The sequence below is a fragment of the Malania oleifera genome, chromosome 10 (assembly GCF_029873635.1).
Source record: "Malania oleifera isolate guangnan ecotype guangnan chromosome 10, ASM2987363v1, whole genome shotgun sequence".
NCBI lineage: Eukaryota > Viridiplantae > Streptophyta > Magnoliopsida > Santalales > Ximeniaceae > Malania > Malania oleifera.
The window spans coordinates 28,341,914-28,358,858 of record NC_080426.1 but is presented as its reverse complement, the minus strand read 5'-3'; the positions used below and the strand labels follow the sequence as shown (position 1 = coordinate 28,358,858).

Sequence of the window (16,945 nt, the reverse complement as noted above, 5' to 3'; positions counted from 1 at the left end):
TATACCTAGCTCTCAGTTTGTTTCTCGTAGTGGGTGGTGTGCTGTGAATAGAAATAGGGGTTAATGTACTATGTACAGAATAAGCTCTTGGGATGTGCTGTGAACATAATAAGCTCCCAAACTGTGTTGTGTAGAGAATAAGCTATCGGGTTGTGTTGTGTGCTTGGTGTGTTCATGGTATGCATATTGTGTATGTATAAGAGTGTGTGTAACAGTAGCTGTAAAGGTGTGTGTGCAGGAGACTCACAGCAAAAGGGAAGGCTATGTTCAGACGACTAGGAGCGACAGTGAGGTCAAAGCTATTGGTGGTGGGTAGCCGTGCATAGAGGAGATGGGTGACAGGTTTCCCAGTGGCCGGTGTGAAGAAGCTACTGCCGGAAACAGAGGATGGTGGCTGCAGGAGGACTATGTTTGGAGTTGTTGAGGCTCTATTGACGTGAGCTGTTTTGTAACATCCCAACCTGGGTTTGTCAGGGAGCACTGCGTCTATCCTCCTCCACCTGGACTTGATAACAGGGGGTGGACCTTATCATACTAATGACTGGCCCCACAAACCAACACGTGTCATTTTCAGTGTGTTTTGTCCTCACTTACACTTCCGGAGAAAACTTCCCAAAAGGTCACCCATCCCAAGATTACTCCAAGTCAAGCACGCTTAACCATGAAGTTCTTATGGGAAGACTCCCGAAAAGAAAGATGCACCTTGTTGATATGAGTAGTAACATCTAATACTTTTTAAGCCTTTCTTGGGGTATCACATTCTCCCCCACTTACAGAACGCAACGTCCTCATTGAGAACCCACATTTTCAAACCCAGGAAAAGTGAATCTCATCACACTTTCGGTTGGGTAATGGCTCTGATACCATTGTGTAACGCCTCAACCTAGATTTGTCAGGGAGCACTGCATCTCTCTTCCTCCACCTAGACCAGACAACAGGGGGCGGGCCTTATCGGACTAATGACTAAACCCACAGACCAACGCGTGTCCTTTTCAGTATGTTTTGTCCTCACTTACACACTTCTTAAGAAAACTTCCCATCCATCCCAATATTACTCTAAGTCAAGCACACTTAACCGTGAAGTTCTTATGGGAAAACTCCCAAAAAGAAAGCTGTATCTTATTGATATGAGTAGTAACATCTAATCTTTTTTAAGTTTTTCTTTCACGAGGTATCACATGTTCTATGCGTGAACTGTGGGTTGCCGAAGCTACTGTGTTTGTTGGTCGTGAGTGAAGAATGGTGGGTAGCGATCCACCAGAGACGTTGTTCGGAGTTGCAAAGATTTGAGAAGACGGCGTCCACGATGGTTCGACAACTTCGGGTATGGAAGAATGACTACAGATGCTTTCTTTTTTCTTTTGATGGTTGTACTCACTTAGCTAGAGCTGGAGGTTGGCGATGCGGCGGCCGCGGCTATGATATGAGAAAGGGAAGAGGGTGGTGGCTTGCAAGTTGGTGGTTATGACTGTGGGGAATTGTGGTGGTGCATGGCCGAGACTTTGATGGTGCATTTGTCGTTGTTGCTAGCGGCTCGTGAGGTGGAAACGAGTTTGAGCGCGTGGGTGGAGGTGGATGTGGCTGATGATGGGAGGATGGTGTCGAAGAGCACGGAGGGGTGAGGGAGAGTGAGATCCGAGAGAGTGGAGGCCGTGAGGGTGATGGTGGGCGGATGACTGAGCTCCGGTGATAATACCGGCGAGAGGATCAGAAAGGGGGCTTGCGAGGAGATGGGTTGCAGGGGAGAGGGATGAGGGAAAGAGAGTGTGTGAGAAAAAAGAATAGAGGGTAGGAGAGTGGGATCTGCAAGAGTATGTTCCGTGTGCGAGTGATCGGAGGATGCTCCGTGGCTGAGTGCACGACAGCTGTGAGGTGATGCGGGGAGAGTGGGTGCGTGTAAAGGTGCGTATCAGTGTGTGAGTGAGAATGTGTAGATATATGTGTTAATGTGAAGGTGTGTTAACAAATTCAACTGGCCGAAGTTAATGGGGAGAGAGCCGCGAGGGTGAGATGGCAGTGTCTTGGCTGTGATGAAGGTTCTCAGGCTATAAGAGGTGGAAGGGGTGGTTGCATGCGAGACAGATGAGAGATCGTGAGAGAAAAACCGAGTGAGGAGACTGGGATATACTTGGAGTCGCTGGTTTGCCTTGATTCCGGTGAGAAGGGAGCTCTGTGTTCGGGTGCCAATGAGGTCGTTGGATGGTGGCCAGATCTGCGTGTGGCTGTGGTGAGGATGATGGTGAACAGTGGAGGGAGAGCGTGAGAATGAGAGGGAGAGCGGGGGAAGTAGAAGTTGAGAGAATGGGAGATGGAAGATCTGAGAGGGAGAGGATATACAGGGTGAAAGAAGCGAGGATGGAGAGAGGAAAGGTGGTTAATGAATAGCGCTGATGGAATCCCCCCTCCTGCTATTTTTTTTTTTGTGCGCCGAGACTCTCTCTTTATAGAGAGCTTAGGTGTGGTGAAAATGGGCGCGCATGGCCCGCGGGAAGCAGCAATTAAAAAAAAAAAATTGCAACAAAAAAATATTCCCTTATTCCCTACACGTGTTTTTTGTTAAGGAGGAATCATTCACATGCTTTTTCCTTTTTTTTTTTGAATTTCTTATTATTTATTTTTTGTTGCCCAATTTCTGCCTCCCCAAAAAGTCTCAAGTTTTAAACACTTGATTCCTGGCAATGGACGGACCGAACTCAATTTAATAAAATGATTCCAAAAATAAAAGGGACTCAATTTGTAGGGACTCAATAAAGTAAAAGGATTAATTGAAATCAAATTTCAAAATTTAAGAGATTCAATTTTAAAAGATTAAAAGCCCTAATTTAAAGATTAAAGACTTAATTTAAAAACGAAAAGACTTACTTTTTTATTTCTTAAAACAACTGGCACTCATTTGACAATAAATCAAGACTCATTTTTGATAATAAACCGGGACTTATTTTTGAAAATAACCGGAACTCCTCTCATTCGCAGGAACAAAGTCAACTTCAATTATGCCAGTTCTTGTCGGAACGACCAAGTTAAAATTGGGTGTCTACAGATCTGAAACTAAAATTCCAGGAAATTTCTCACCGCCTTCAAGAAAATCAAAGTTCTCGACTCCGACGATTAAATCAAAACTATGCCGGCAAAGAAGAAAATTGCTGCGAAGTGAAGACGAAAACTGCGTAACTGAAGATCGCAACCGGTGATACACGCGGGAGGCCTAGGGAACTATTACCGTCCTTGATGATGCAGAAACTCCAATATATCCCAAGAAAACGCCGAGTTATCGCTCAACTTCTCCTCATTTCGGCGATAAACACTGCGAAGCAGATGAAAATATCACCGGAAGATACTCCAATTGTGACCTCTGTAAGCCCCTTAAGAACTTAGCCAAAGTGCTTCTAAAAAGGTCGAGTTCGGAGCGTGTGAGCTAGCAGCAGCCGGTAGTTGGTTTTGGAGCACTCGGCAGCAGGGAGAACTGATTTTCCGAGAAAATCAGAGCTCAGAGGACGTGAGAAACCAAATGAGTAACGAGACACGACATAAACAGAGCGAGGCATTGGCGAGAGCTGGGGGGAGAGCTCTCTGATACCATGTAAAGAAACAAAGAAATTGTATATTCCAGAATGATCGAAAAGTAAAGTTAATGCACAGTACATTAGTATTTATACTAGTATATGTAATGAAAAAAATACATTCCAATTATATCCCTCAATTTCTAACTATTTACAAACAAAGCCTACTTTATTTCTAGCACACACTTGGAAACAATTATCTGGTCCTGCAAAAATATATATATACATATATATATATATATATAATACACTATTTTAAGTGAAAATTTCAATTTTTATTTTTAAACATGGATGTAAATGCTTTTGAGGATTAGTCCATGGAGAAAATAATTAAGTAACGACAATATGATTTTTGCAACTCATTTCTTATAAAGTAGGCATAGATATTTTTTAAAATACGAGGAATTGATGGGTCAATTTCAAAACCTAGAAGGTATGTGAATGGTGCATTTTCTAGGTACCGAGAGTGTAATATGAATAATAACATACGTATGTACAAAAGTTTTGTTAACACTTTTGTGATGATGAGAGAGGATAATTTTAGCTTAGGAATTTGCATGGTAATTGCAATGGAGAATTAACTTAGGGAGGGACTTTGATAATAAAGATTATTCTTACTATTTGGAGGAGTGTTCTTCTTCATAGAGATGTGAGGAGCATATTATGGTATTCTAAAAACATTTATGGAGACTATCACAACCATTATACATCTTACGTACACATGCATGATCCCTCAATCAATTATTCCCTTTTACATATATATATATATATATATATATATATATATATATATATATATAACTTATTTCATAAATATACATTTTGATCATCAACTCACTACCATTCAAAAATTAATTTCATTACTAACACCTCTCGTAAGATTTATTTTCAAAAATAATATTGTCTTAACAAATATTTTAAGTGAGAAGAAAATATAAACAATTACCAATAACATAGATGACAACTGTTACTATCATTAATAGTGCACTAAATTGTAAAATGTTGCTTTTAGTTGTACTTTCATCATTGTTCATCCTCAATATTAGTCATTACACTTGCATTATCACAAAATCTTGTTTTCTCTTTTTAAGGTTCTAACAATCGTCAACAACCTCTCGAAAAGTTTCTTTTTAACTTACTGAAATCCTTTAATATTGAATTCAAGCAATTATTGACTTGAAAAGCATATACTTGCAAGGGCTTATTTTTTGAGAACAAGTTTTTTTTTTTGGGTAAGCAATAAGCTTCATATAATCCAAGCAGGATAATATACAAATACAAACTGCAAAACTTTACAACAACACTACTTCACACCGTATCTTCTAATCTCAACAATAGTCTTGTCTATCAAATTATCTAATCCCTCATTGTCTCTCCTAAAAACTACATCATTCCTAAGTTTTCATAAAGAATATACAATGGTTGCCCATATTTTGTTGACCTTCTACCTCAAACAACCATGCATCTCATCAATCCACTTCAAAGTATCCTCCCATTTATGGCTACTGATATTAAAGATGATGCCCTCCAAAGAATTATCCTAAATAGTCCTCCCAACCTTACATTCAAATAATAAATGATCTCTAGTCTCCATGAGATCCTTACATAAAACACAATCAGCATAAGTTATGTTACCCCAAGAAAGGATTTTGTCCTTAGTCAAAAGCTTGTTCAATGCTGCCAATCGGTAGATAAAAGAGTGTGTTGGTTGTACTTGCTTAAACTAGACTACATTGCTCTATCTGACTCCTTTGCCTTATGGCTTCCCAAGCTGATTGGTCTGAATATGAAATCATCATTTAAACCCCTAGCTCATACTATGTTTTTTTTTAGAACAAGTTAATCTACATGCTACTGCCAGAATGTCCACAAATCAAATTGAGCTCCCTCATTGGCTCCACAATTAAGTTGTTTTTCACCATAAAAATCATTTTATTTCAACCCTCTTTAGTACCCATTTGGATACTTTGTTGTTGAAGTGTACTATAAGTATTGTGAATGTTGTATCTCTAGACATGTTGAGGTATTGACATATTAATGTGTTTATGCATTCTTGGTGATTAATTCATATATTTATATTGCTTTGATGATTATAAAACTTTAACGTGATAATCTTTTGTTTGGAAATTGTGTTACAATGTGCGAAATGTTCTTGGAATAGGTTATAACATATTTGAGCAAAACACAAGTAGACTCACTACAAGTCAACTAGTGTCTACAAGACTATAACAGACTCACAAAACACAATGAGTTGATGATAGAACAAAAATGATATTATTTGTAGTTCCATTCCTCACTATTTTTTGATATATTATATGATTTTAAGATGGCAACTGTATGTCACTTGATTATAAAACAACAAGAAGTTCTGCCCTTCATATACATTTATTTTTAAATTTAAATTTATGATTTATTAAAATATATTCACTAAAAAAATTAAATATTTGTTGTCGTATTCATTGATGGAATATTTGAGTTCCCCTACTTTTAAAGTAATATGTTTATGCACATTTGTTAATTATTTTATATTGAAGGAAAATGAAAGTTGCAAGACAAAAAATAAAAATAAAAAATAGAGATGTTAATGCCTATTTAAGTGAAACAATCAACCCTAACCAACCTTCTTTATTATTTAATCACATTTGTGTAGTGTGTAAGAACAAGTTACTAAAGCAAAGAAAGAAATAGAGAAATGCAAAGTAAAAAAAGTGTTCCCTTTTCATTGGGTTGCAAGACAAAAAAGAGATGTTAACACCTATTTAAGTGAAACAAAAGAATCCCTCTTTATTATTTAGTCACATTTGTGTAGTGTGTAAGAACATTTTAGCGAAGCAAAGAAAGAAGTAGAAAAATGCAAAATAAGAAGAGAGTTTCGTTTTCATCTTAGAAAAAAGAGATTTTTTTGGGTCTATCATAAGCTCAATTTGGATTAAACAATAGGAGGTAACCCATCTCATGTTCCCTACCTCTTCCCACCTACTCTCAAGGTTCAAACCCAAGAGCTCCAATGCGCAATTTCTTATCTCTAATAATTAGGATGTCCTAATTAAGGGATGTATTACTTTGCTTCGTGATCTTGAAGAGATTCAATATGCAAGCTTGTCCTTATTATTTTGAGAGTCAAGAACAAATTTGTGTGTGTGTGTGTGTGTTTTTAAATGAACATAAAAGAAAATGACAGAAAATTAAAAGTGATGTTTTGTTATAAAGTGCTTATAAGTCAACTCATACTAATTGTGATATATTGTTGAGCCACATTTGCATGCCTAACTTTTGACATCTTTGCGGTGAACCAGTGGACCGCTCAAATTAGTGGACCTTTTGCATTGGTTGCGATAGCAAAATTGAATGGATTGAGAGTTTGTATATTGAAAGCACATGTATGTATTGATATTAAGATATTGAAATATGCAAGTCAAGCTTTTGGGAGTAGATGCAAGTTATACCCAAAAAAAAAAAAACTCTTACAATGCACAATATGAAGAACTCAATTACCCTTTAAATCTCCATCTTAGTAAATGAAAACATGAAAGCACACTTTTTATTCCATGTTATTTTATAAATTCAACATGAGTATTTATAACACAAAAAATGATGAGTTTTTCGAAAGACTCTCTCGAAAGAATCCTAGACAAGTTTAGGTGAGAAGCGGACCCACACTTGGGCATGGGATCTGCTCCAGCATACTAATGCTCCCCCAGAGATATCTTTTGAAAGCCTAAGAGTGGTCGTATAAGAATCTAAAAAATATCTTTGGATCGATGTGGTCGCCTCTACCATGTATGTCATACATAAATGAACTCTCGTGCAAATGTTTTATCCGTAAATACATATAGAAAACGCACGTAATAGAGTATTCCTCTTAGGTCGTGTACCTCACTACTATTTAAATATCAAATTAACTTCGAACAAAATCAAGCATTGTTTCTTTTTCTTTGCACCATACTCAAAAACAAGCTTAGAGTCTTGGTCTGTACATGTTGCTTGGACAAGCTCTATAAGGAAAATGCATATTTTCCCAATGATCATCTTCAGGAGCAACAAAACACCGATCCACCATTTCCTTGCTAACTAGCTCTAGTTTTGAAGGCTCCCACTGATAAAATAGAAAAGGGTAAGTACATGAAATACCTTCTGCTTTTTTTTTTTGTTGATAATATGCCATTAGATGAAATAATATTCATTATATATATATATATATATATATATTTGTAAATAATAGTATTTGAGCCCATTTCGGGTTTGACTAGCAGCGATGGACCTCCTTTTAATTCATCCTCCGTTGTGAGATTCAAACTTCACCTCTAACCAACGAAACATTTTTCATACTTTTGTCACATGAGTTATAAGTTTTACCCTGGAGTTTTTCCTTAATTGAATGAAATACCTAATTTTATTTTTTCAATTACCTTAGGATTTTTGTCTTTCTCAATCAGCATTGCTCTTGCGCCCTCATAGAAATCACCGTTGATAGTTCTTCGTAACATGTGGCTACTGATAATATAATCTCGAATTAAACATTCTTTTAGCCTTTCCTTTCGCCCTTCTCTAATCTAATAAAAAATAACAAAAAAAAAAGTTACTATCAAAAAATAAAATCATAATTACACACCATGAAAAATCATTGATATCTATTTTTTTTTTGAATAATAAGACAAAATTTACAAATTCATCGGGACTAAGTATAAAAGGGATGAGGACTTATAACTTTCTTACCACTCTAAGAGTAACTTTAAGGCTCATTGGAGAAGCTGATTTTAGGGAACTTATTGCTGCAATAAGCCATTTTTGGGCTCCATTTTTTACCTCATTCTCCTACAAAAAAAAGTGAAATTAATATATCATAGCTAACACTTTCTAAGAAATCAAGTAACGTCACAATTTTTATTAAGTACACTTACGAGGGATTCTAATATTTCTTCAACTGTTTTTCTTGAGAAACATTTGTTAATAACGTCCAATCTGTTTCATCACCAATCCATCGCACGGTTTATAAGTCAATAAAGTTTACCAAAAGATTACTCACAAGGGTAGTCTAAGGGCAAATTCTAAGTCAATCCATAAATTCAAGCACACCCATTTCGATTTTTTGCGAGAAAAAAAGCTTATGAGTGTAAAATCCTAGATAGGATAATAGTACTAAGTGTCCCGAAGGTAGTCGGCCAATTTACGGTCGAACCCAATTTCTATAAAAAGAAGTAAAATATACATAAATTTAATACTATTGATGAAGGCACAATTTGCTACCTTGCATAAGCACTATCTTGTTTCAAAGATACTTTATGTGTAAATCTATCAATCATATTAGAGATGATTGAAATATTGGAAGATGTCACCTCACATAGTGCATTTTCCAACAAATGAAGGTCCTGCAAAGACAAATTAAGAAATTAGTACTTAGAAATAAAAAAAAATCTAATTAATTGATACCCATTCTAATTAAAAATAAATAAAAACTAATTAACTGGTACCCATTCTAATTAAAGAGTCTTTTATTTAATCTGAATGACTTCTAAATAAAGGTTATGTCTGAATTGGTTCACTAAGAATCGTTTGGAATCGCTTATAAAGAAGTGGTTTTTAGAAAGAAAAAAAAAATACTAAATTTAATAAGAATTGATAATAAGTATTGAATTGCAAAAAATGCTCAAAGTTATAAGTGATATTTGATTGTGTTTAAAATAAATGGTATTTGGATACTTACTTTTATTATATGGTACTATATGATTATTTTTAAAACATATTTTAAATTATAAATATTAATATTTTCTAATTAAAAATTTGATTAATAATTATTTTAGTTACTTATAATTAAAATTTAAATATTTTTGATTGAAAATAATGCAAGATTATTATTTTTTAAATAATAATAATCTTGTTATTAACGTATATTTAATATTTATAACATACTATTATCATATTAAATTATGATAAAAACAATATTACTAACTAAATTCAAAATTTTAATTTATTTAATATCAATTTAAATTAATCAATAGTTCTTGTTCAATCCAGAATTGAATTATAATAATGAGATAGTAAAATAATATATAGTTATTTTTAAATAAAAGTATTAATATTTTTATAATTAGAAATTTAAATGATAATTATATTAAATTTTTAATTAAAATTTAAATATTTTCTACAAGTTGAAATAATAATGATATTATTATTTATTAATTAACAATAATCTTATTATTAATGTATATTTATAACATATGATTATCACATTGATTTATGTTAAAAATAGTATTAATAACTAAACAAAAATTTTTAGTTTATAGATGGTTCTTTTTATTCATTTAAGAATTTAATTATATTATATAAAAAATTAATAGGTTATAACACATAATAAAATAATATATGGTTAATTTGTAATTAAAAACTTAATTAATAATTTTGTTACCTATTTTCAATTAGCATTTAAAATTTGTATTAAGTAAAAACAATATAATATTATTTTTTAATTAAAAATAATCTTATTTTAATTTATATTTGTATCATATGATTATCATATAAATTTATGTTAAAATAATATAATTAATTAAATTAATATTTTAAATTTTTAATACTAATTTGGATTAATGGATGACTCTTCTTCTTCATTCCAAAATTGAATTATATTTCATTAATAATTAATATATTATAATACATAATAAAAAGTATATAATTATCTTCTAGTGTTTTTTTATATTATAAAATAGACAGTAAATTTTCTTATATTTATAAAATTGACCCTGTCTATGAACAGTGTTACTTATAAGTGGTCAAAAAGCTATCTTAGATTGCTTTTCAAAATTGATTTAAATAGTTCTAAAAAAAACGATTTTAAAAAAGCACTTTTTACAGTGAGTGTTTTTTATAATATAAGTCAAACATCAACTTTTTTTTTTTTTGTTTGTAAAAGTACTTATTTTAAGTGATAAGTGCTATAAACACTTATTTTTTAAGTGCTCCCAAACAGGGACCAAGTGAGTGAACCGATTAGATATTAGGGTATTTGATTGCAATTCTAAATTTTTTTAAAATTCCTCCAATAGAATGAGACATGAAAACATACCTAGTTTGGATTTAGAAGTCTCTTTTCTAATTTTATTTCTTATTGAAAAAAGAAAATGACAAACAACTCAATACCCAAATGATTAAAATTAAAATAATAAATTTTATTTTTATACTACAATAAAGTATATTTTTTATTTATAATTAATAACTCACTAAATGACAAGAAAAAAATATATATGTTAAATTAAAAACTTTACCTGATACAATTATTTATTATTTTATCAAACATTTATGTTCGTGAGCATTAAAAAGGTTAAAATAAAAAAGCAACACGTATTTATATATTAGATACTTAAAAGTTAAAATAAATCAAAATTTGAATTGGATGATCGATTCAACTTTAATTCATAAATAATTTATAAAATCATATTTAAATTCAGTGTTCAACACTTAACACTTAATTTTACAAACGCCGGATAAGTATATTGAACTTTCTTCAAACTTCTAAAATTAGGTTCCAAATTATGAAGTACCTTTGAAAGAACAAAATGTGTGGCAAGCCCACATGCAAGCATTTCTGATCCACCTATTTTAGCACCAGTAAGCCCTAGATATTCTCCTGCATGGCAATCAGCAAGAGTTATATGAATATGACATGGAACAAACACTGCTTATGCTTCATCTTTCATCTTCTTCTTCTCCTTCTTCTTCTTTTTTATCCTCCCATGAAGTGTCAACAATTAATATTTGAAGCAGAAGTTATAATAGGACTTGAAAATAAATGTTACCAAAAGAGCCAGGCAGCCTGGAAAGGAAATGTGATGCACCAACATCTGGAAAAAGCCCTATTGATGCCTCTGGCATGGCAAATATCTGCACATATGTAAGTTTACATACCAAAGTATATTAATGCTTATAAGTTAAGTTGCTTAAAGATTTCAGTGGTAAAAAAATTAAAAATCATACTATATAATTTTCAATTGTTGTGGTAACATATTTGACAAAACATAATTTTACTATCAATTAAACCCTAGATGGAACGGGAAAAGCTAGGTTAGACAAGGGGATTATGAATAAAAGAGCATCAAGAAAGAATCGATGAGTACAGTGTTCTCGGTGACAATCCGAAATCTGCCATGCAGGGATAGTCCAGCACCTCCCCCCATTACGATTCCATTGATGAGCGAAACCTTTGACAAAATAATTACTATACTAATTAGGACGAAAGCAATACTCATACAGATGTATGAAAATAAAGAGGAGACAAATTAACTTTAAAGAGAGAAATAAAAAGAAATTAGAACCATGCTTTAATAGAAATTCCATTTCTATTTTTTTTCCAAATTACAAAGAGTATAAGTTAAAAAATTATTTTCTGCAAATGAACAGACCCGTAAGGCGGTATATTCTTACCAAGGGCTTTTTATATGTACCAATTAAATAGTCTAGGAGAAGTTGTTTCTTGTAGTAGATTGCTGCAAAGCTCCAATGCCCTGATGCAAAAATTCATTTAACATATTAAGAAGTAAGAATTAAGCAGCTACTTTAATTGATACTTACTCTGTAAACATGAAAAAAACAGTCATGGGTTTGTTCTTACTGATTTACACGAGCAAATTCATATTGGTGACACACAGCAAATTAAAAAAGATAAATATTACCCATAGTAGAACAGCTCACAACACTAAGAACATCTCCCCCAGCACAAAATGCTTTTCCTTTTCCCTTCATTGTAGAACAATTGCTTTAATAAAATACTCAGAATAATACAGATGACAGAAAACAAATGCATAATTCGATATAAAGGTATAATTATTTCATATAGCTTTAATCCTATTTGAATTAAAGTAGAATTTATACAAAATCTACTGCCAATTTGCAAATATTAATGGTAGGGTACTACCTTCAAGATCACAACTTTGACCGATCGATCTTCCTCGTACTCTTTCAAAGCCTTTGAAATTTTAGAAATCTGCAGATACCCCAACAGACCTGTCAATTAATAGTCCTCATTCTGATCATCTAAGAACGCAATTTAAGCAGGAAATTAAAAGGCCAAAAGGGAAAGAGTTGCTCTTACACTTCCCTCAATTTCTTCTTGCTTTTAAAATATTAACTACTACTTTAACCGTTTCCATATTTATGATGCCAAAAGTTAGATTTAATTTTACCTATATAAACTGTGATTCAGCTTCATTTCAAGATACGGTTTTCTTTTTTTAAAATAACTTCATCTTCTACTTTTTCTTGAGATTTATATTTTGTTAGACAGTTAAATGACACTACATCTCCTATAACTCTAGTGTTTGTGAGTGCACACAAAATCGAATCGGTTGAGTAATCTTGGAGGTCATGTGTGTAGTGAATATGTGCACTGAGAAATATTCGGCGCGCGAAATCAGTTTTAAGGACAGTGGTCCTTCCACACTTCAGTTTCTGATATGTATTTATGTTTTTTTTAATCTTACGTAAATATTTTTCTTTCTATTATATTTCCAAAATTTTTATTCATTAATTTGCTATGTATTTTATTATATTCTCACTCGTCTTGGTAACTAAACATGAAGAAGTTGATTGATTCATATTTTCATTTGCTTTCCTACATATTTCTCAAGTTTCGGGCAAGCCTTTAGACTCCATTTGGAATTTGAAAAATAAATAAAAATAAGGACTAGAGAATATGAAAAGGCTTCACACATATTTTTTATTTTGAAAAGAGTCAGAAGCCACCTACATAGCGGCTCGGCTTTACAATCAATTAAGTTGAACGCATGAATGCATAAATACCATGTCATAGGTGAGGCAATTCAGCTTTTGAGTCCTATTTAGCACAACCTTTCGACCACCTGAATTTTCTTCGAAAAGTACCTGAAAGTGACATTGTTGCACAGAAAATATTAAAGGTTAGAAATTGAGGCTCTTATGTATTCGGAGGTATCCGCGGGACGAGAGAGAAGGGTTATTTCCCATTGTATGGTCAAGCCAAGTGAACCTCCAACGGGGAAGAAGAAGAAAAGATCCAAAGAAGCTAGTGGAAAAGAGACTGTAGAAACACAAGATCGATGACAGTTTTTCTTAGGCTCGGTTTGAAACCCGAAAAATGTAAGAGAAAGAAAAGAAAAATATCAAGGAATCTACATTTTCAAGTTTGATTTTCAAGAAAGGTAAAAAAGAAAATAAAAATTTAAAATATATCAATGCATGAACAAAATTTTAACTTTACACATCATTAATAATGGATTTTTTCTAGTTTTTAATCATATTAAAACAAATTTTCATCCTTAATAATAGTTAGTGTAAAAGAAAATATGATAAAAAATGAATTTTTTCTTTATTTTTCTTCCTTTTTTTTTTCAAACAAAATTCTTAATTCGAACTGAGCCTCAATTTCATGTTCAATGATCCCCCAAATGTGAGATGCTGAATGTAAGTTACCTGGTTGGATTCCGGCGGGAGTATGGAGAAGAAGGAAGTCGGATTATTGATTGTGGATCGACGCATGTTGCAAGCAAGCTAGCTTGAGCTCAATCTCACCGTATTATCAATCTATCTGTGTGCGTGTGTGTGTGCATAAATGCAGTAGTCCTGAAGTTTCCCTCAACCTTTGAAACCTTTAAATAGAAAATAATCAAGATGTAGCTACAGAGTGCACAGTAGGAAATGTGAGAAGCGTGTATATATGTATATGGCTGCTTCATGTGTTTGTCACCTACGTACCCAAATTTTGTGGGTAAAAGTTTTTTGATCCAAGGCTGGCAATGGGAAATCACATGTCTTAATTAATTGGCAGAAGTAGAAGAATACCCCATCCCCTTTCGCTATCCTCATTTATGATCATGTTTAATGCACACCCAACTGCAGTACGATCTCTCCACCTCCTCCTCCTCCTCCACATGCTTAAGCAGTCCCTCCACAGGTTCTTGAAGTTTTGTATTTGGGTAAGCTATGGTTGGACTTGGGGTTATAGCTCTTCATTCCAGGGATCTCACCCGAAGTTGGAATTGAAACTTTAAGGTTGTGTTTGAATCTGGATTCCAAACTTAGATATGGATGTTAAATTTTGCTAAACCCCAAAATCTAAGTTGAATCCAAAGTTCCCAAATCAAATCAGATGCAGCTCGATGGGACTTTTGGACCTTTTATACCTCATTCTTTTATACCGTAAAAAACTGAATTCACTCTCTGATTTTATTGAATGAATCAAGAAGTGAACCAGAATTCCATTCGTGCTTAACTGAATAAAGAGCATGTAAAAAACTGAATATATACCAGCTATTTTATATACAAGAGCTGGTAAAATAAAATAGAAAACAAAACAGATTCCCACTCCTTTTGGAGGGAAAAAAAATGTTATAAGTTTATTTTATAGCTACTCATGGTTACAAGAATTATATCACAGCCTCATCTCCTCAAGCCACGTGTTAGCAAAAAACTTCATCATTGATATTCTGTTCTTGGATTATATTCTTGCCTTTCATTGCTCTGATATCTCCAGCATCAGTTTTTAACTTGTCAAATTTAACACCCCTCCTCAAGAGCAAGGCTCTTGCTGCTGGATCATCCATGATATACTCTGGATATTCAATTTGATGAGTAAAAATATTAATCAATCCCTACTTCTTAACCATTCCAATATAGTTGTCTGCACCAAGTGTTTTAGTAAAAATATTTGCTTATTGATTCTTGGATGCAACATAAAAGGTCTTAATTGTACCATCTAAAACTCTGTTTCTAACAATGTGACAATCTGCTTCTATGTGCTTTGATCTCTCATGAAACACTGGATTTGCAGCAATTTGCAATGCTGCCTGGTTATCACAGTAGAGCAAAATTGATTTCTCATGCTTCACTTGCAAATCTTTTAATAAAAATAAAATCCAAGTTACTTCACAAGTAGTGCTTGCCATGGATCTATATTCAGCTTCAGCTGAAGATCTTGACACCATTGATTGTTTCTTTGATCTCCATGATATCAAGGCATTTCCAAGAAAAACACAATATCTAGTAAAAGATCTTCTTGTATCTGGACATCCTGTCCAATCAGCATCACAATATGCTTTTAATTGTAAATCTGAATCACTAGGGAAAAAAATCCCTTGTCTAGGTGTTCCTTTAATATATTGCAAGACTCTTGCTGCAGCTTGCATATGAGGAACTCTTGGCTTGGCTAAAAATTGACTTAGCCCGTTCACAGCATATGTGATATCAGGTCTGCTGAGTGTCATATACATCAATTTACCTATGAGCCTTTTATACTTGCTTGAATCTGATAGAAGTTCACCACTGTCGTTTGATAGCTTCAACTGTTGTTCCATTGGAGATTTGGCAGGCTTACAACCCATCATGCTTGTTTCCTTTAAAATTTCTAAAGCAAACTTTCTTTGGTTTAAGCTTACTCCCTTCTTGCTTCTAGCAATTTCAAGTCCTAAGAAGAACTTAAGTGAGCCAAGATCCTTAATTCCAAATTTAGCATCCAAAACAGATTTCAAAGTTGCTACACAAGTGGGATCATTTCCTGTGATTACCATATCATCCACATAGACCAATAAAGCTGTAAACAAAGAACCTTTAGCATGAATAAAGAGAGAATTATCAGCACTGGACTGCACAAAACCAAGTTGCTGAATAATGTTTGATAGTTTCGTATACCATTGCCTTGAAGCTTGTCTCAAACCATAAAGAGACTTAAGTAGCTTACAAACAACAAGAGGAGCTGAATGTGAGGAAGAAGAAGCAATTGAAGTCCCCCCCTTGCTGTGAAAACTAGGAGGCAATGACATGTACACTTCTTCATCTAAATCCCCATGTAAAAATGCATTATTAATGTCTAATTGGTGAATAGGCCAACATCTAACAGCTGCCAAAGCAAGAAGAACTCGAACAGTGACTGTCTTAGCAACAGGAGAGAATGTCTCAAGAAAATCAATGCCTTCCCTTTGTGTGTACCCTTTAGCCACAAGTCTTGCCTTATATCTGTCCATTGTTCCATCAACATTCAATTTAATTTTATATACCCACTTACACCCAATAGGAGTTTTACTAGGAGGTAAAGTGGTCAACTCCCAAGTATGATTATGTTCTAGAGCTTGAATTCCTTTGTCCATTGCAACTCTCCAAAGAGGATCTTTAACAGCTTGAAAAAAATGATTGTGGCTCTTGAGGTGATGATGCTGACTGTCAACAAATATGACTCATAGCAAGGCTCCAGGTGTGAATAAATGAGCCCATCAACCACATCATAAGGTGCACCAGAAGGATGAGAAATAGCATGAGTAGTAGCACAAGCATAATCCTGTAAGTAAATTGGTTTAGTGGATTGTCGAGATGATCTTCTGAGAGGTGCTGATGGTAATTCATGAACTGATGGAGAAGCAGATTCAAAT

At 33.6% G+C, this 16,945-nt stretch overlaps 1 protein-coding gene across 1 annotated transcript; it reads right to left on the bottom strand.

The window, feature by feature from the left end:
- Nucleotides 1–7,071: 7,071 nt before the first annotated feature.
- Nucleotides 7,072–14,294, bottom strand: LOC131166346 (3-hydroxyisobutyryl-CoA hydrolase 1-like). The gene is made up of 13 exons (XM_058124812.1): nt 13,998–14,294; nt 13,350–13,430; nt 12,466–12,534; nt 12,224–12,287; nt 11,976–12,055; nt 11,669–11,752; nt 11,351–11,435; nt 11,096–11,181; nt 8,808–8,929; nt 8,462–8,522; nt 8,277–8,375; nt 7,970–8,113; nt 7,072–7,656 (listed from the first exon to the last, which is right to left on the bottom strand). Exons 1-13 carry the CDS (start codon nt 14,061–14,063, stop codon nt 7,519–7,521), a joined length of 1,179 nt encoding a protein of 392 aa, XP_057980795.1. The 5' UTR covers nt 14,064–14,294; the 3' UTR covers nt 7,072–7,518.
- Nucleotides 14,295–16,945: the final 2,651 nt, after the last annotated feature.

Coding starts and splice junctions, on each gene's coding strand:
- LOC131166346 (XM_058124812.1), bottom strand. CDS start 14,063: ATGCGTCGATCCACAATCAATAATCCGACTTCCTTCTTCTCCATACTC. Junction 12,288..12,465: donor TCAAAGTTGTGATCTTGAAG/GTAGTACCCTAC, acceptor TCTACAATGAAG/GGAAAAGGAAAAGCATTTTG. Junction 12,056..12,223: donor TGTGAGCTGTTCTACTATGG/GTAATATTTATC, acceptor TTTTTGCATCAG/GGCATTGGAGCTTTGCAGCA.